We start from the raw sequence: 18,574 nt of genomic DNA, 5'->3' as shown, positions 1-18,574 counted from the left end.
GACGCTGTGAAATATACTCTTTGACCGTTCTCTAGATGCACCCCCAAATGTAAAACAGTGGGATGACGTTCGTGAATAGGGAATGAAAATATACGCCAAATTGCTTCATTGCAGTTCACATATCTACCAACTTGATAGCGCGTGATTTCATCGTTGGTATTGCATGTTTGCATGTTTGCATGTTTGCATGCATGTACCAAAACTGCCATGCTCCCTTTCGTGACATATTTGCAAATGTATTTAATTGACTTGACCGAATTGCAATACTCAACATTACAATGTGCTTTGAATGTTTTGGATAGAAGTGGCGAATATGGAACAATCCAACTGTTGTCAACTAGTTGTGATAGTTCTACCATTATCATCGAGCGATCGACGCCGATACAATGGATAACCATCGTTGCCTGTAATGGTCTCTGCCGTCAATTTTCGTGGATATCGTTTGGAACACTTGCCGTCGACCATGCACGGTGATTGTCGGTTGATAGTGCCACACGGTCCATGAATCATATTCGTGACTACAACATCATGTAGGTCTTGATCGGTTTTAGGAGCAGGAATCTCCGCACATATGATGTCATCTATTTGATCTGGCCGAATTCTTTCGACTAACCAAATCAGAATGTGAGCATGCGGTAGGCCTCGTTTTTGCCATTCGATTGAATACATCCAGCATCGAGTATTCCCAAAGACGTGTTGCTTAACAATGTAATTCATTAGTGACCAAATTTTTTGCCTGAAAACATGTGCGGTGATGTCTTGTCGATCACTTGATATTTGTCCGGGAAGCAGCAATTGAATAATTTCTATCCATTTCGGATTACATGTAAATGTAATGAATAGATCTGGCCGACCATAATGACGAACATATGTCATTGCATCTTGCGCATATTCATGCAAATAACGCGGGCTACCTAATATAATATAATAACAGTGCCTGAACTTTCGAGACATAGACAATAGCTCAAAGAGTATATAACCACTACGTATGAATAGCTTATCAAGAAAAATCATAGACAACTTATAAAAAGACATTTACACTTTTGTTAACCTGTAGATTTTTTTCCTTAATCTTATAACCTTTACCAACTGATTTTTTATTCCCTAAATTCCGTTCCTTTCCGATGATTTAATGTTTTTACTGTAGAATAAATCTTAGGTATTATTTTCGGGAATTAAAAATTAAATAATTAATAAATAATTTTCGAAAATTTATGTCTAAAACAAACAAATCTAACAGTACCTGAACTTTGTAGACATTTTACAAAAAATAAATTTCTGAACGCACAACGTCTTCAGAAAAAAATTAAGTTGTGGCTTAAAGGTCTCAGCAACCAGGCCATAAGCTCCAAAAAAAAAATATTTGTTACACTATTTGACAGGATTGGACAACAAATGTTTGACATGTAATAAACAAATCAGCATCTATTAAAATGATTAAGTATTCATTACACATATCGATTTTTCATTGTTTTTTTTCATTCTGCTATTCGGGACGGAAACAAATCCAACAAATCAAAAACCATGGCAATCGGTCCAGCCGTTCTCGAGTTATAAGTGTTGTAACAAACACGATTTTCTTTTATATATATATATAGATTATAATAAATATTTAATATAAAGGAAGAATAATAAAGCCATTATTAATAAAAGATAGAGATTTTTGAATATTTTTTAAGCATTTTTTAGTCACATTAAATATATCTATTTGCTGGTAATTTGTGTTATAATCTGAGTTGCGTGAATAGTTTGCGATCGAGGAATCTGGAATAGTTGGGTTTCCCTTGTATTGTATGAATATTTTTAAACCGACTAAAATGCTAATCCATATGGTGGCATATTGTAAAACTAACCTTGAATCCGTATTAGAGGATATAACAATACCGTCCCTCTCCCATACAAATCTTCCTGGATGAGTGCCACTTACAACACATTGCAAATTTACCTAAAATAATTTAGGAATATATATTTATTTTTATAAAGCAGATATTAGATATAAATATGATAACAGTAAACCGGAAGTGGACACACATCAACACAAGTAAAAGTTTACAGATACCTGTCTGTCTTCCGCATATTTTAATGTATACTACTTGTATAAATCGGAGTAACAGTTCTTAACAGGGACTTTAGCCCGACCTACGATAGTTTCGGTAAGTATTCATATACGTCAATACGAATATGCTAGTTTTTTCATTTTTCATAAAATCTCCATAATTCAAACGTTCTTTTGTTTTGATTTACATACTTACCAAGCGTCACATAGAAAAAGCCAAATCAGAAACAAATTTTAGTTCTATTCATAACAAACCATAAAATTACGATAGTTGTTTTTCAATAAATTGACTTCGAAACATATCCGCAGAAATAATGTCTTAATTAATAGCGAATTTAAATAATTCTTACATCAACGCCCGGCATGATAGTTGTTTCGCTAAAATGTTGTGACATCATCGCTAAGCTTCTTCTAAATCTGAACACATTAAATGGGTCTGAAACAAATAGTTAAAGTTTATATGTGTATAGGAAATGTATAGTACCTCAACTTCAACTGTCATATTAGGCTATTTATTCATTCTATTTTCACTCAGAAAATTAGCCTGCTAACTGAGGTTGTAGACTATACGAAATACTTTTTTATAGTTCTGTTATTTTATGCTCAACATTTATTCAATGACAGAAATTATTCCATGATATTATTTTACTCAAAATTATAACGTGTATAGAAAACGTAAAAATAAACTCACCGTCCATACTATCCGGTGGCAAATTTCTCTTGTACTTCACTGGAAAACTTATTGATCTGCAACAAACCCGCGAGCGTCAATTATTTTTAATGAAAACGTAATCGACACCCGCTTTGTGTATTTATTTTAAGCTTTAAATTTAAAAATATTTACTTAAATTAGACTATAAAGCGCTAAAGTGCAACCTCTTGGGAAGCAGCTGGCAATAGAGCATTTCCGAACCTATATTACATAGGGCCCATCAAGAAAAGAGCGTTCCTAAATAAACGTCGGGATCCACCGGTAAGTTATTAGTCGTTGTAAGTCACTATAATCTGGAGAATTTTTTAACTAAACAATTCGATGGACTGTTATTTTTTGTCTGATCAATGTTCTTCATTGATTGAGAGTGGTGTGATAACTGGTGTCTAGAAACTACCCTAAGTTTTTAAACCTTTTAGTATATGTAAAGAAATAATTATGTTTCCTTAATAAGATTATTAATTATCTATTTTGTTTTACAGATGTTCATTTAGGTTTGTTTGTTAGTCTGTGGAAAAGACGCTAGTTTTGTTTGTCTATGTATGTATGTGTCAGTCATTTTTAATTTGAATACGAAGTGTTTGTTGTGAATAAATTTTGGATTGATTATAAAAGAAATAGGATAAATGGATTTTCAAGTGAAACAAACTATAAACGTTGTTTCTTAACATAAATATTTCTGCAACACATTTGAGTTTAACTCCCTTATATACATTTTCTGTTTCTTATTATTTTCTACAGAACCATTTAATTAAAAAATACTTATTTTTAAGTTTTTAATTTTGTAACATCATTCTTATTTTTTTTAATTTCTTCAGTGTCATGAGACACATCACACAGATCATTATTACTAATATTTTCTGAAACTCCAAAATAACTCCTAAAGTTACTTAGATATTAAATTTATCAAAGGAGGTTTAATTACACTATACTATTACTTCCATTTGATACCCATACCCAGAAAGAAAAAAAATTACCGGCTATTTTGTTGGTGGCCATATTGGATATTCATTTTATTTTCACAGATAACTCTATTTTGCTAATCAAGCTCTTTCATTTGAAACGTATATTATTATTATATTGAGGAAGTAGTGATATAATTCGCCATTTTGTTGCGGTGGCCACCTTGGATTTACAATTACACTGAATTTATTAAAATTCTTTGTCATCAGAACTAAAGGTGTGTACCAAATTTTAGATCTGTCAATATGGGGGTAAATTTTTTCACTCACACACACAGGTCGAATAAAACCATTTGGAAATATGTCTGACGCCTTTGCTTGTAGACTGTTTGAACCATTCTTAAAAGCATCATCATGCTATATATTTTAATCGACATGAAAAAAGAGTACGTTGTAATCAACTAAATCTTAGTTTTTTATAATTTCTCCCCGGTTTCTCGAAGACATTTGTGATACACAACAATAGAACCACATTTTTTTTTAAATTTAATTTTTATTTTAAATATAAAATTTAAATAAACACAAGTGTCATAAGTCGATTTGACTAAAGAATAAAGCAGTGATTGAAAAGATCAGCATTATTATTAATAAATATTCATTCAAAAGGCTGAAATTTTATATGGTATAATTTTCCAAGATCAGGAAAAATACACGGAATATATAAAAAAAACATATTATGTACAAAATGAAACATCAATAGATCCAATAATTTCGAGGGTCTATCAAATATTCAATGAAGCATGTGTTTATCTCGAGTTGATTGAAGTTAAAGGCGCCTTTGAAGTTGAATGGAGAGAAACTTATAAATATAAATGTAAGAATTTATTAGGTGTTCTCTCAATTCGTATTCGACTCGACAAATAATTTACCCGTGAATTTGTATAATCTTTTTTTGTACGAAAAATTCAGAAGTCAATCTAAATATTAATTTTAAAATAATGATAACTCACAGAAGTCTAACATCACTGATGGTCGCGATAGGCGGACAGAAGACCAAAAGAAGTATAACGTCAACAAAGTATAATATCTATACGTAGTCAATCAAAAATGTCAAAAGTCAAAAGGTTTCGAGTCCATTTTCATTGCTAGTGTTCATGAGTTAAAAGTTATGACGTTATGGGTTAACGTCAGGTGATTCTTCTGACTGTTTCACACAGCTTCTTTAAAATATTTACAGAAGTGGTTTACGTGGCGCAATACACATCGTTGGATATGACCTCATCGAACTTTAAAAAATAAATAAAACAATGTCGGTACAACATTATTTTTCTGGGCCCAGATTAATTTTTTAAACATTTGTCAATCTAACAGGCAAGTAGTTGATCAGCATCCTCACACACGACCCATTTTCTATATGAACCCAGGGGTGAGAGTTGAAGCCACTAGGCCAATAGATAGAATTTTACCTCATTATCGTATACGAACACCAAATTAGTTTTGTCAAAAGGCTTAAAGTCGAAGTGATACATGGTAAGGGTTGAGTCAGGGTTGTTATTGCAATATAAGGGTGGCGCAATAGAATGTACATTTATTAAGTATCGGCTATAAAAATTAATACAAAAGATATAGTTGAAATAAAATAAAGGATGATTTACCTAATCAATATAATGTAGTTTATTTTTATAAAATAACATCATGTAAATGACGGCCCTCTAAACGCGAACGCAGATTTGTGAAAACTCTTGTAAATATATCAATACCATATTTTAAGAGCTATAATTTGTCTCTTGTAAAGTTCAAATATTAATTCATTATACCTCAATTTCTTACTACAAAGTTGATTTCATGAAGTTATCGGATCAACAAGTTCAAAACCGAAAACTGTAACTGTTTTGTTTTTTGGCAACCCTAATCCCCGAACACCTCATCCGATTTTATAGGGCCGATAAACAAACTTCATATACCCTTCTAGATAAACAAACTGATTTCAGTGTTTGTTCATTGTATTCGTGAATTTTGTCCCATTTTTGGCCAATTTAATGATTATTTATTATCTCAACGGTAAACGCGTCCAATTCAGTAACGAAAAATACCGTGCATCAGATTCGAAAATGTATCTCAAAATCGTATTTAAAAAAATGACTAAATCATAAATAAATGATTGAAAATTGGGTCTGAAAAATCTAGTAAAACAAATGTCTAAACATAATAAAAGTCCAAAAACGTATTAAAAGAAATATCTAAATCCATAAGAAATGTAGGTTTTTGCGGAACCCCTGAACTTAAAGTACAACATGGGGCTGGTACTGGGGAGCTCCCGCTCATAGGTGAGAACAGTACTCCATGTGGGGCCGAATTTGTACGTGAACTTACCCTTTACTTACGATTTTGTTTTGTTTACCCAAAATCCGATCTCAGAAGGGGCACAGGGGGAAGGGAGGGGTTGTTCATGACCCTGAAGTCGGGTATCACTGTATAACAAATTTTTACCTACTCGTGTAATAAGTATGAAAAGGTAAATATAATATAATTTGAATGCAGAAAGTAGTATGGGTACAATAGTTGCCTTAGGGTTTATGGCTACAATAAACAACCCTCATAGACTCATGCGGAAGATAAATGTAGTGCTCCACCTGTTTCACGTATACTAAAGGTATTATTACCCTGGTATCCTATTCCAGCTACTTAGTTCAAAAGTTTTCTAAATCAAACAACACAACAATTTAGAATGCAATCCTCAATATCAAGCTTCTGTTTATGGCTTAAAAAACTCTGTAAAAAAAGCTCTTTAAAGTGACCCAGTATTACAAGTTTTGTAGCACTTAATAGGGATTCTGAAAAGGAATTACACATGGCCATAAATGGCTCTAATATCTTTCTAGGACGAAAAAACGCTTTTTTTCAAGCTGACCGCATCATAGTTGCGTTTGAACCACGACTTTTTACAACCCTGTATGTATATATATGTAATTCTATAAGTTTAAGGGAAACGAACCAAAGTGATTCTACTCTTATTTAATCACTGGGGTCTGGTACATTCATCGCAATAAATTACGCAAATAGAAAAAAGATATGATGGAATGCACGACCTCAATGTTGAGAACCAACGGCTAACATTGCTTTTAGGGGTCTGGCGACACCTATTATTTTTTATACTCAAGATTATATCAGTTAAAACAATTGAATGGATTTATAGCACTTATAAAAATCTCTAAAAAAACGACCGATAAGCATATTGTACCACTGACGTAATTTGGCAGTGTTCTTGGCACGGCTGCCAACTGGTGTAGATTCGATTCCGTTCGAGTGTAATTTATTGAATCAATGCTGTAGCCTATTTATTGCTTGTTACGTTGCCTGCGGAAAATCGGCCAAATATGGCGATTTTCTGGCGAACAGTTCACCTAATGTTTACGAGTATAGCTAACCGCAGTTTTAGCTTTACGGATCATAAAACTATAAACTAGCAGAAAAATCTACAACAATTATTTAAACAATGTTAGCAAAAACAAAGGACAATAGGGAATAGGTAGTACAGTTTTACTAAATTAGATCGTGTTTATAATACCTAATGATAACAATGGCAATCATGGATTAGATTTTCAGAAATAAACTTGCCCATAAAGAATAATGGTTCGTGAAACATCTGCTGTTGTATGGGTTACACAACGAAACCTAGTCCTCATTCTCCACAATAAGGAAGAACTCCAACACAATATTGCATAGTACAATTTTATTAAGTTAGATCGTGTATACTAATACCAAATTATCTCTTAGAAGAGTAGTGGTTCGTGTATTATATCTGCTATTATATGGGTCACAAGGAAACCTTTCCTACAAAATAACTCATTACTATTTTCGTCAATATCTTGTCACCGCGTCTTTATATTGCTATAAAGTAAGCAAAACTTTACGCCTAAGTTGGCGAAAGTAAACAAAGAACTTCACTACAAACTTAGATACATTTTACTCACTTGAATGAACGTTTGCGTAGGATGTTAATTATGCTGTTTCTCTCGAGAGTTAGTCAAAGTTTTCTAATTAAATAATGAAGAGTAATAATTTATTTTTAACCTTCAAAATTGCTTGTAAAATATTTTTTTCTGTCTGTGAACTGATCAAGATGGTTGCTGTCTAACTATAAGTTGTCATTGAGTAAAATTGTATTTGTTACCATGTAAATCACATTTAATAACAGCTCATGACCAAATTCAATATTTTAACTACCTTAAGTTAATGTTAAAAATATAACCACCTTAAAGACTTCACTCTGTCTGACCAAGCGTAACGATAACGTCATTGTGTGGTGGGTTATAGAGGATTTTTTTTAAGTGTAAGTATTCACGTGTTCCTCTTCTTAACTGAGTTTGCAAGCTCCACTTAGATGATATAGAGTGCTTCCATAAGCTGTACCTGACCAGAGCATACAATTTGGAGTAGTATAATAGGCTATCTTATATCAGAATAACTCACTGTACATCACACACAAAAAGACTAATGTTTTACAAACAGAATTTAAAGAATAATATGAAATAATTAATGAACGCCATTAATGCGAGCTGCTGCGACTCCTTCACCCAGGAGATAATCTTTTTAACATCACTGCTTTGGGGCCGTTCAAGTATTACGTAAGCAGATTTACTGCAATTTATCCTCCCCTCCTCTTGTCAGCAATAGTAAGCAAAGCTCTCAAAATAGTACATAAACGTATTAATTTTTTGTAGGAATGCATTTCGTTTGCAAGCGTAGATAATGTGTGGGTAATATGTGTAAAAAAGTAAATAATTACTGGTACGTAATTACCAAATAAAAAAATCAGAAACCCCTCCCCCTTATAGTGCTCACGTAATACTTAAACGACCGCTTTTATATAATATCGATTCTTTACATTTAAAATTTTACTGATAAGTTTAAAGTATGTTCATAAGTAAACAGCTTTAATTTGTTAGATTTTGAAAAGGTTCCTAATCTACATTGGATTCAACAAGATACAAGAGAACTGCTTTATTACCTTTCCCTCGTTATAATTATTTAAGCTTAATTACATGAGGTTAACCTTTTGGGTGCTTAATTTATTTCACGAAATTGTAGGCGTTATTTTATTACTTAATGCGATTAACGAACGTTTTACATCCATTTGAATACCGCTGTTATGAAATGTTATGGATTTATTTATAAGTAATCTTACAGCTATCCATAGTATAAACGAAAACACTAAGATAAACAAAGCCAAAACAGATTACATTATTGAACAAAATATAGAAAAAGAAGAAAACATAAGTAAATTAATAGATAAAAAACCTGAAATAAAACATTAATCTAACTACAACTTAATATTTAAAAAAGACGATCATTTTTTAATATAAACAGTTTTATTATGGTATTTTTTTTAATACAGTTCACAATAGACAATACGCAATTAATAAAATACACTAATAAATCATACATCTATAACCTGCATTAATAATTATTTTATACGGAAAACTATAATAAATGTTTTTTTAACCTTCAAGTTTTACGAAACATTATTCGCCGCTTTTTAGGAACAAAAATTGCGACCTCATTGCTATTTATTAATGTTTTACAAGACATTATCAAATTCCTAAACTTCTTTCACTTAGTGACATAATTACAATCATGCCACTTGTTTAGTATTTGACACCGCTACTGTGGGTGATTTTGTTTTTGCGGACATTGATATAATTATATTAAAATAATGTTAAAGTTTTATGAAAAATACAACTATTTGTTGCTATTTTAAATTAATACGTTTTAAGGTCAAGCGATATAAGCTTTGATTAATCGTAAATTTAACCTTTGCAGAACCTATACAACTTGTTTTTTAAACTAAGATGTTTTTTTAGTTAGTTAGGTAAGTTATAAATTACTTAGTAAACTTCAGTTAGGCTGGAACGTGATGTTAAATTGTGTGTTTGTATATAGAGTCAATTTTAAAAATAAAATGTTTTTAAAAGCCGATTGCGAAACCATGTGATTACCAAAATGACCTGGCCTTGACTATAGACCATTCTGGAGTGGTCTCAGAATACAAAAATAACATACATATACAACTAATTATGACAATGTAGTAACATATGTATATCCATGATTTAATTATTACGAATATAAAAAGGGTTTTGCTTTTTACTCATTAACTTTTAGCAGCATTTAACCTAGTTTTTGCTCTTCCATAACTTTAGTAATAGTTTTTTTTAACCTTTTATAATATCAAGTTATTTTATACTTCCTTGAGTTTTCTATTTTACTTTTGAACTAAAAAACAAGTTTGGAACTTTAAGAGTAACCGTGTAATTAATATCCCGATAAACGTCAGACATATTTCTAAGACATAATGTTGGTACACACAGAGTACTAATATTTTTAATGGCCTCACTGTCTAGCATCTCACCCTCTGGGACCGAGTCACTCCTCTTCGATACAGGAGAAGTCTATTTATCTAGATTCCATTCCACTTAATATTTTTGCAGTACTATGAAGTTAATGTTAATATGAATCTGGTTATGACTTATAAGAAATAAACGCGTTAATTAAATAAAATGTTTTATTAAATTAAAAATAATTAAATTTGGTAGAAAATATTCTTACCTCACAGAGACCGGATTCATCACTTCATCGTACCTATTGTGTGATGTTATACCTGAAACAAATATTATTTATTAAAATCAGCCGCTTCATCATTCCCAAATTTATTTTGCAACTGTTATAAAGTTACTATCTTCCACATAAGTCGCAAAAAATAAAAATAAAAACTGTACAAGATTCAGCTGGACCCGATGGACACATAGATTGCCCAAAACTACGTTATCACATTTTGCTTTCTGTGATTATTTATTTCATTAGTTTTGTTGCTTAGTTTTACAATACTGTAGCCGACATTACAAGATGACGACGGTCCTCCGGTGATGATTTAAAAACTGTGTGACGGCAGGAAGGTACTGCTGCGGCTGTACCCAACAAAAATCAAGACAAAGAAGATTCTATACTTAGACGAAGATCAAGACATAGTTCCCATTATTTGGTTATCGTCAAGATTTTTTTAAATCAATACAAATAATAATGATTACATTTTAATAAAGGCCGGCCATCTTATAAAAATTATAGAAATAATAAATGTATAGTCACAGACACTCACACTTACGCATACACAGGCACATGTACATTTACTTACCACTTACTTTAAATTTTACTTGGATAGGTCGTAAATTGCATTTGATTCTTTGTATTATATTTCAAATTAAATTAAGCTTTAAGAAAAAAAATGTCTTATAACAAAATAGTTACTTAACAAATTATAAAGATATTCTACGTAGTCGAATATAATACGAATGGTCGCCTCTCTTAAAATGCCCTAACCGATACGTCGACTTCCTCCTCTATCCTATTCTAGCAGGGATTAAGGATTTTGAGACCCATAATTGTCTTAATTTTGTCAGGCCAACGTGTAGGCGATCAACCCCAACTTCTGTCATCACTTAGACCATTCGATTATCTTTATTAAGATCCAATATACGGCAATATGACCAAAGTATCTAAGTAAACGATAGTTGACTGTTTTGTGATGATCTTAAGGTAGTTGGAGAATGGATTAGTTGAACCTAAAAACATACTTATTACTTTAAAATCCATTTGTTATAATATGAACAATATACTGTTGTTGTGTGCATCTAGACTATAATGCAATATATATATATGCATCTAGAATATATGCAATTCAATTCACCGAAGAACCTCGACAAAAGTCGCACAAAGTGTACAGGTCGTTAAAACTTTGACAATTACGCAAAGTTACACCTAGCGCCCTCCTAGAGTTATATTGTCGTCTGTTTTGCACAACTCTAGTGCTCTTTGTAACACTTGTGCGTACAGTCAAGATGGATTACGACATGTTTTGGTTGCGACTTTGGTAATTTATATTTTACAACTATATGTATATTTAAACCCTTAAATAAACTGAAGAAACAAAAACTTAATTATACATAGAAAAAGAAAGTATACAAGCCCTTACACTAGGATAACCTGTGTCATGGCAGTTAGTCTCTTCAATTTGAAATGTTACCGGTACTTGTCATAAAAATTTCTACATTACAGTTACATTTTATAACTAAACTATTGCACGGTAAAAATATTTTCCGTTTTAGCATAGAGAGGTTTAGGTGATGTTGTTTAAGAATGTATACAATTTTGAATTCTTAGTGAAAATTTTGTTTTTAAGAGTGTAGTTAAAAATAAAAGGGCCGCTGAAGAAGAAAATGCGTTTTGGGTTTGTATTGTGTGGTGTGGTCGGTATTTGTGCCCAAAAAGTCTGCACATTTCTATTACGTATAGTTGTCTAACTGTTAAAAGTTTTCGCTTTTGTGTGTGTCAAAATATATCAATAAATATATTCTGTTTTTAGTTGTTTCCCATAAATTAACATAACTTTTCAACGCTATTAAAACATAAAAAGATCTGGAATAAATAAGACTTAATTAACACCACATAAAATATAAACATTTGTTTTCGAAGAAATATTCTTAGATACTAATAACAAAGCAGTTTTATTTAACTTATTTAGTTTTTATATAGAAACCTGAAAACATGATATTCAACGTGGATAATACAAATTCATTACGTTAACAAAGACATAATAATACATTTAAGCCTTTGAAGACAGTTTTCTTAACAAACCTTTTCATCTTAAGTTTTCGGTTAAAAATCTTCAATAGGTAAGATGCAACCCAGATAGCTGGGCTCTTGAGAAATGAGCTACCGTACTCACGGGATTAACATACTATTGTGGATTTTTGTATATCGCTTTTTTATCATGCAAAAACCAATTTTCATAATTTGTTTAGCTGGCAGCATTAGAGGTCCCAAATACAGTTTATTTTTAAATGTATTTATTTATTCATTACCACTTCGTTTCATTATAATATAAAATTGAACATAGTTAAATGAAAGAAGGGGAAACTGGCGGCCTTATCGCTTTGGAGCGATCTCTTCCAGGCAACCACTGTTAGAAAAAAAGAAAATGCATTAAATTATATAAGGTTGGCAAGGAGTGCAAAAAAATAGTAATTTTAGCGTCTAGCCATACTTTTATTGTGATGTACAGGTTAGATTAAGATTATCAAGAATAAAACTGATACTTTTAAAAGATCAATTGATCAATTAATTAACCGCCCTCCGGTTCTATTTTGGTAGTAATATAGAATAGGCACCTGCTAAGATATTCGCTAAAGACATTTCTCATTTTCATAAATTATGAAAAATTTAAATTTTCCCTCATGAAAATGTAATTTACTTAAGGTCTGTTAGAAAATGTATGAAAAAGACGATGTTATTTTAAGCATAGGTTGGTTTATTCATTCAGTTTTCATTAAAATATCTTGGAAACCTTCCTCTAATACCATTATTTTTCAAAAATATGTTTTTATATATCTGTATATATATTGTGACTGACGTCTACAGTTTAAGTTACTGCTTCAGAGGTTAGTATACTTGGTGACTTAAACAATTTGTTTATCGCACTACCTGATGTGACATGTAAATTTATTTATTTAATTTAATAAAAGACAAAACATTATTTATTAATAGTAGTACTAATTAATATTCATAGTAATAGAACATAGGAAAGATGTGTATATTAAAATTTATTTAAATAAACACTTACCGCTTATTTTCACTAATAATAACAATAACGTCCATATAGTTCCATCCATTTTGAAACTATACATCGAACCGCACACCAAAAACAAAACACAAATTACAATTTCGAAAAAGGAATTAAAATTTCCAAGGTTCCATTTTCAAATTCGAAAGTTGCGTAAAATTTATCGCGACTTCCCGCTCTTTAAGGTGCACATCGCGTGCGGGCCCTATGACGTCGCGGTTCATACTGAGAAAGGGGATGTTTTAAATCCCCTACTACCAACATAGATAGATTATCTCGGACCTCGTCGAGATACTGCTAAATTCTAAATACTGATATAACACTGAGTAGGTTTTAACGCCATAGAATTTTAATCAACATGTGAAATTTTATTAACATATACTAAGCCTTAGAAAAGTATTATCATTTTACTGCACGACCACATTTCTTAGTTATTTTTAATCGCATCGCTACACAAGTGCTACGAGCGCTACGGAATTATGTGCCAAGACGTGCGCTGTTATAATAAAAAAAGAATGATTCAATCTGTGTTTGTAACTTACATATTAGATTTATAACGTAAATAAATATGAGTTTCTTTTATTTACAATAAATTTAATAAATACTTTTAGAAGTTAGTTCAAATAATGTTTCAACCTTCGAATTAAAAAATCAGGTTTTGGCATATTTCTGTATCTGTTTCGTCATCATATGTTTTCTAATGGGCAAGTAGATTATCAGTCTCTTTATCGTCTATTAGAGGACAGCCGGAGCTCAAGCCTACGACCTCAGACGAGTGATTCGCAATCTAAATCTGTAGGCCAACACTTATGAAAATACACATCTACGGTAATCATATAAGCAAAAAAGTGAGTTTGTATCGAGTTTCAACAGTAATATATTCGTACAGATTTCACTCGCCCCTTAATACGCGAGAGCTTCAAGCATTTGAGAAGATCATCTTTATAGCCCCCGCTCGAAATATTTCAGAGTTCCCGTTTTAGACATCTTGTCTAAATATTTAGAGTAACGACGCTTCCTTTATGCTACAATTTACTTGTTTAGGAAAATTTATGCAAATCTCTGAGAGGCAGACGTTTCGAGTTTTTATAATTTTGTTAAGCGTACCTTGGTTTAAGTGTGTTGAGGATTTTTGTAACGTTTGAATAAGAAAATTCTCTTGTTACTGGATTCATAATAAAATTTTCTTTGAGACGTTATGATTATAGAAATTGCTTGCTTAGGACGGTTGAAGTTCTTTTACCTTCTAATGAATAAAGAAAAATATTGGCCTACAGAGAAGATCTTTTTTAATGAGATTAAATGTGTTGATGTGTTTTACCTTTGAATAATATAAGGCTTACTGTATTTTCAATAGATTTGTTTTTGAGACTTATTTAGTAATTGACTAGTCGTATTTTTGTCGGATATTTAAGGTTCTGAAACTTTAATAAAAGGAGATGGAAGAACTTAAAAAAAGAACCTAATAACGATTAAAAAAATCACAGTAATCATGGCTGTAGCACCTACATACTCTAAATTCCGGCAGCATTTCTTCACAGTACTAACATGCTGATAAGCTGTGCAAAAGCGAAAATAATATTGTGGTATAAACTTAATTGAACACATTTCAAGCTATTAAAATGTATGTTAGTATGAAGCAAGGTTTAATGTGAACAAGTTCATTAAGGTAAAAACATTAGACATAAAATTTTAAGCGATAAATACATCAATTATCAAATCTGTTCCCAGTTAAAATGCCGTGTAATTAAGCTGAGTACTGCAATATGTCGGGACAGTGTGTTCTAGACCGCAGTGGCTAATTTTGTGTACCAGATGGCGCACCAAGTCGCCCATTACTGTATGTCATCTCCGAACGGCTAGGGATGGGATTTTATCGATGTTTATAAAATAATTATAAGGATAGAATAATTTAATATGGACAGACAACCTGCTGGTGCATTTCTGTGTAGTGGCACGGGTAATTTCACTTCCGTACCTCTAAAGGCCGCATCTGCAAGCCTCCGTTTCTCAATATCTCTTTTCTCCATTTGTCAATAGATAACATTTTTAATTTTTTTTCTTCGACCTCTATACCATGATAAATGATATTAAACCTTTTATTGAAAAAAATCATACAAAACCTTTTCTTTAACACAAACACATATCATTTTGATTATTTAATTCATAGAAATGCATAATCTAAAATAAATTAAAATAAAAACATTACAATGTCATTCCTCGAAGAATATAATATTCATTGTACGATCAATTCTACGGAGAAGTTTCCATCTTTAGTTTTTGCTCGAAATCAATTATATTTTCTTTTATATTTGAAATAGATTTTTACACTCGATGGCATTTACAAATTCAATTGTAAAATTAAATATATTAGTGTATGAAACTGTATATGTACTGGCCCACAATCCTCGCATACACGAGGGTTAAATCTGTTTCCATCTCCTACTGTGTCCCGGAATACAAACAGATAGTCCAAACCTATGCACCCTAGTACGCCTAATAATTTAAAATAAACCTATAATATTTATACGAATATTAAATTAATTTCCTTGAATAAACAAATCTGATAGTAATTGAAGCTTTGATGCATAATTAAAACAGGCTCGCAGCACGTACGTTTCATTTTAATAAATTATTGAATTAACCTTTGATGTGACTTTAATTCATCCATGAGTGTTTATTTAAAGTTACATTAAATATTAATTAGGCTAATGCAAAATTGTGACAATATAATGTATATTTGTGTGTAATGTGTACATAATAATGTGTCAAATGGCATTAATATACGTGGGTAACACTGAAAATGTTTAGAACGGGCCAGTTAGAAACATTGCTAATGAAAACTTTTTTCGAATTTCAATTTTAGAACTTTATGGTAACATAATGTAGTATATTGCTTTCATTTGTCATTTGTTTTTGTGAATTGGCGGCAAATCTAAAACTATTGTCACACGTGAAAATGAATCTAACGGGAGAAAATTTTTGTTCAATGATTTATTATGACCTTCGTTGTGGGCTTACTCAAAAGCAAAGCTATGATAGGCTGCGATTAGCATTTCTTAATGAAGCCCCATCTTGTGTCACTATTTACAATTGGTTTAACGAGTTTAACATACGACGACGTAGCAATCTCAATGATGATCCGCGTGAGGGACGTCCTTTTACAGCGACTACTGAAGATAACATCAGTACTGTGCGACGCATGGTAGAGGTAGATAAGATAGTGACCTATCAGCAGATACCGTCAAGCCTAGTCAAGTTCAAAAAATATTACACGAACATTCAGGCTTCAGGAAGCTTTGTACCAGATGGATTCCCCATACTTTAACCGACGACCAGAAACAACTGCGTATGGACTGGTTAATATTTGACTATGGCAGGTGTCGAGATAACGGGTGATCCGCCATACAGTCCTACCCTGGAGCCCTATAGCTGGCTTCGAGGTATTCACTTTACTAGCCCTGAAGATGCCCCATAGAAGAGACCCTTAAGGAAGAATGGGCCCTACGCTTTTCTCAGTGGTTTCATTTCATTTCATTCAATGCGACGATGTGTAGAGAAAAGATTACTTCGAAAAACAATAAAAGTATTGGCAACTTTCTACATTAAGCCGTTTTTCATTTTCTAAACATTTTCAATGTTACCTAGGTAGTAAATCATCCACATTTGTAATTTTTCTGACTTTGTTTGCTCTTACGGTATCTTTTGGAGTGACACCCGACAAGCTCCTTTCTATTCCTCAATAGTATGTACGTATATTTACCATACAATTAATATGAATGTATGGTCACAAAATATACTTTGATAATAATAATCATATTAGTACTGATTGCATTCTTAATTAAATAAAAAAGAATATCCAATTGGTAGGTCTATCTATCTATACATATAAGGCATATATATATATATATTATATAATTAGTAGAACAAGAATCCTCCTCCAACAAGATCCTTAAAGAAAAGATCCTTTAAAAATGGTTTTGTTTAATTTATGAAATTACCAACTAATATTTTAATGGTATTAACGTTAAGTCTTAGTTAAGAAGACTATCAACGTTCGTTACAAAAGCTTATACGTAAACATTTTCATCGATAGAAGAGGACTTCACTTAGCCGCTGTCTAAAAGCTATTAGCAGTTGCCAACGGAGCACACCTGCTACTGTCATTTCCTAGAGAGATTACTTACCTTTAGCATTAGTGTTGTGTAGCGTATGTCGATCGCTAAGTGATCTTTGATAACGTCAGATAATAATTATTATGAAAGCTTCAATTCTTTTTGAGGGATTCATACTTTAAAATGTTGACTGATGTATTGATTTGTACTAAGATATTTATTGACAAGTATTTCTTTCTGAAACGTCTTTTACGTTTACTATAAGAATGATATAATACCGCATCTAACATGAGAGTGTTCAGAGGAGTTCGGATTAATACCTGAGCTGAGTTTCTTCAATGATTACTGCACAGCACAACGCTTCACAAAAGTGACGGCAAACCTCCAGCAATGGCCTCCCCATCACCTCCTCCCCAAAAGAAGAAAAAGATCATCGGACGTTGAGAAACAGTTTGAAATTCCACCCATATCACTTTAACGTCTATCATTCCACAACTTATAATTTTTATAAAAACCACTGCCACGTTGAATCAACCAACACAACATAGGGTCCTTTAAGAAAAGCCGTGCCAATTCTTAAAAGGCCAGCAACGGATGTGCGACCGCTCCGGCACGAGAGTGTCCATGGACGGCGGTATTCTTTATGACACACGCCGCCGCCGTTAGGGTTTGAGACGAGCGTTTCGTTATCTGACATAGAAAAGCCAATTATTCCACATTTGGAATTCAAACGCACGACCTTAATGTTTAGAGTATCGAACCTATCCACTGGCTCTCATAACTATAACACAAAATTTTATAAAGTAAGTCTTTAAATTTTTTTTAGCGATTTATGAAAAATATAAATTATGTTTATTTTATTTACACAAAACCTACACAAGATCTATCCAAGACCCAGACATCAGTATGTTAACACAAAAGATAACTTTATACTACACTTAAAAGTCGCTTTGATATGTTCAATTTAAAAAAGGCCATACACAGAACTTTCTATAGTATGAAAACAGTTTTTGAATTAAAGTCTGTCCATACTTGAATGTCCAAAACGCCTTTTGAAGCATGTATTACACAAAAACATATCTTTCTAATGAAATAAAAGTTTCCTCTTAACATAAT

General features: G+C 32.0%; 1 protein-coding gene across 1 annotated transcript in view; it reads right to left on the bottom strand.

The window, feature by feature from the left end:
* Positions 1-13,397, bottom strand: part of LOC123711430 (Down syndrome cell adhesion molecule-like protein Dscam2) — a 59,488-nt gene extending 46,091 nt beyond the window's left edge. The window contains exons 1-5 of the mRNA XM_045664011.1: positions 13,344-13,397; positions 10,277-10,328; positions 2,748-2,803; positions 2,407-2,492; positions 1,854-1,945 (exon numbers count right to left, since the gene is read on the bottom strand). Of these exons, the coding sequence (XP_045519967.1) occupies positions 1,854-1,945; positions 2,407-2,492; positions 2,748-2,803; positions 10,277-10,328; positions 13,344-13,392 (335 nt within the window). The 5' untranslated portion in view covers positions 13,393-13,397. The remainder of the gene's footprint in view (positions 1-1,853; positions 1,946-2,406; positions 2,493-2,747; positions 2,804-10,276; positions 10,329-13,343) is intronic.
* Positions 13,398-18,574: the final 5,177 nt, after the last annotated feature.

The sequence above is a fragment of the Pieris brassicae genome, chromosome 6, assembly GCF_905147105.1.
Source record: "Pieris brassicae chromosome 6, ilPieBrab1.1, whole genome shotgun sequence".
Taxonomy (NCBI): domain Eukaryota; kingdom Metazoa; phylum Arthropoda; class Insecta; order Lepidoptera; family Pieridae; genus Pieris; species Pieris brassicae.
This window is presented reverse-complemented; position numbering and strand designations above follow the sequence as displayed.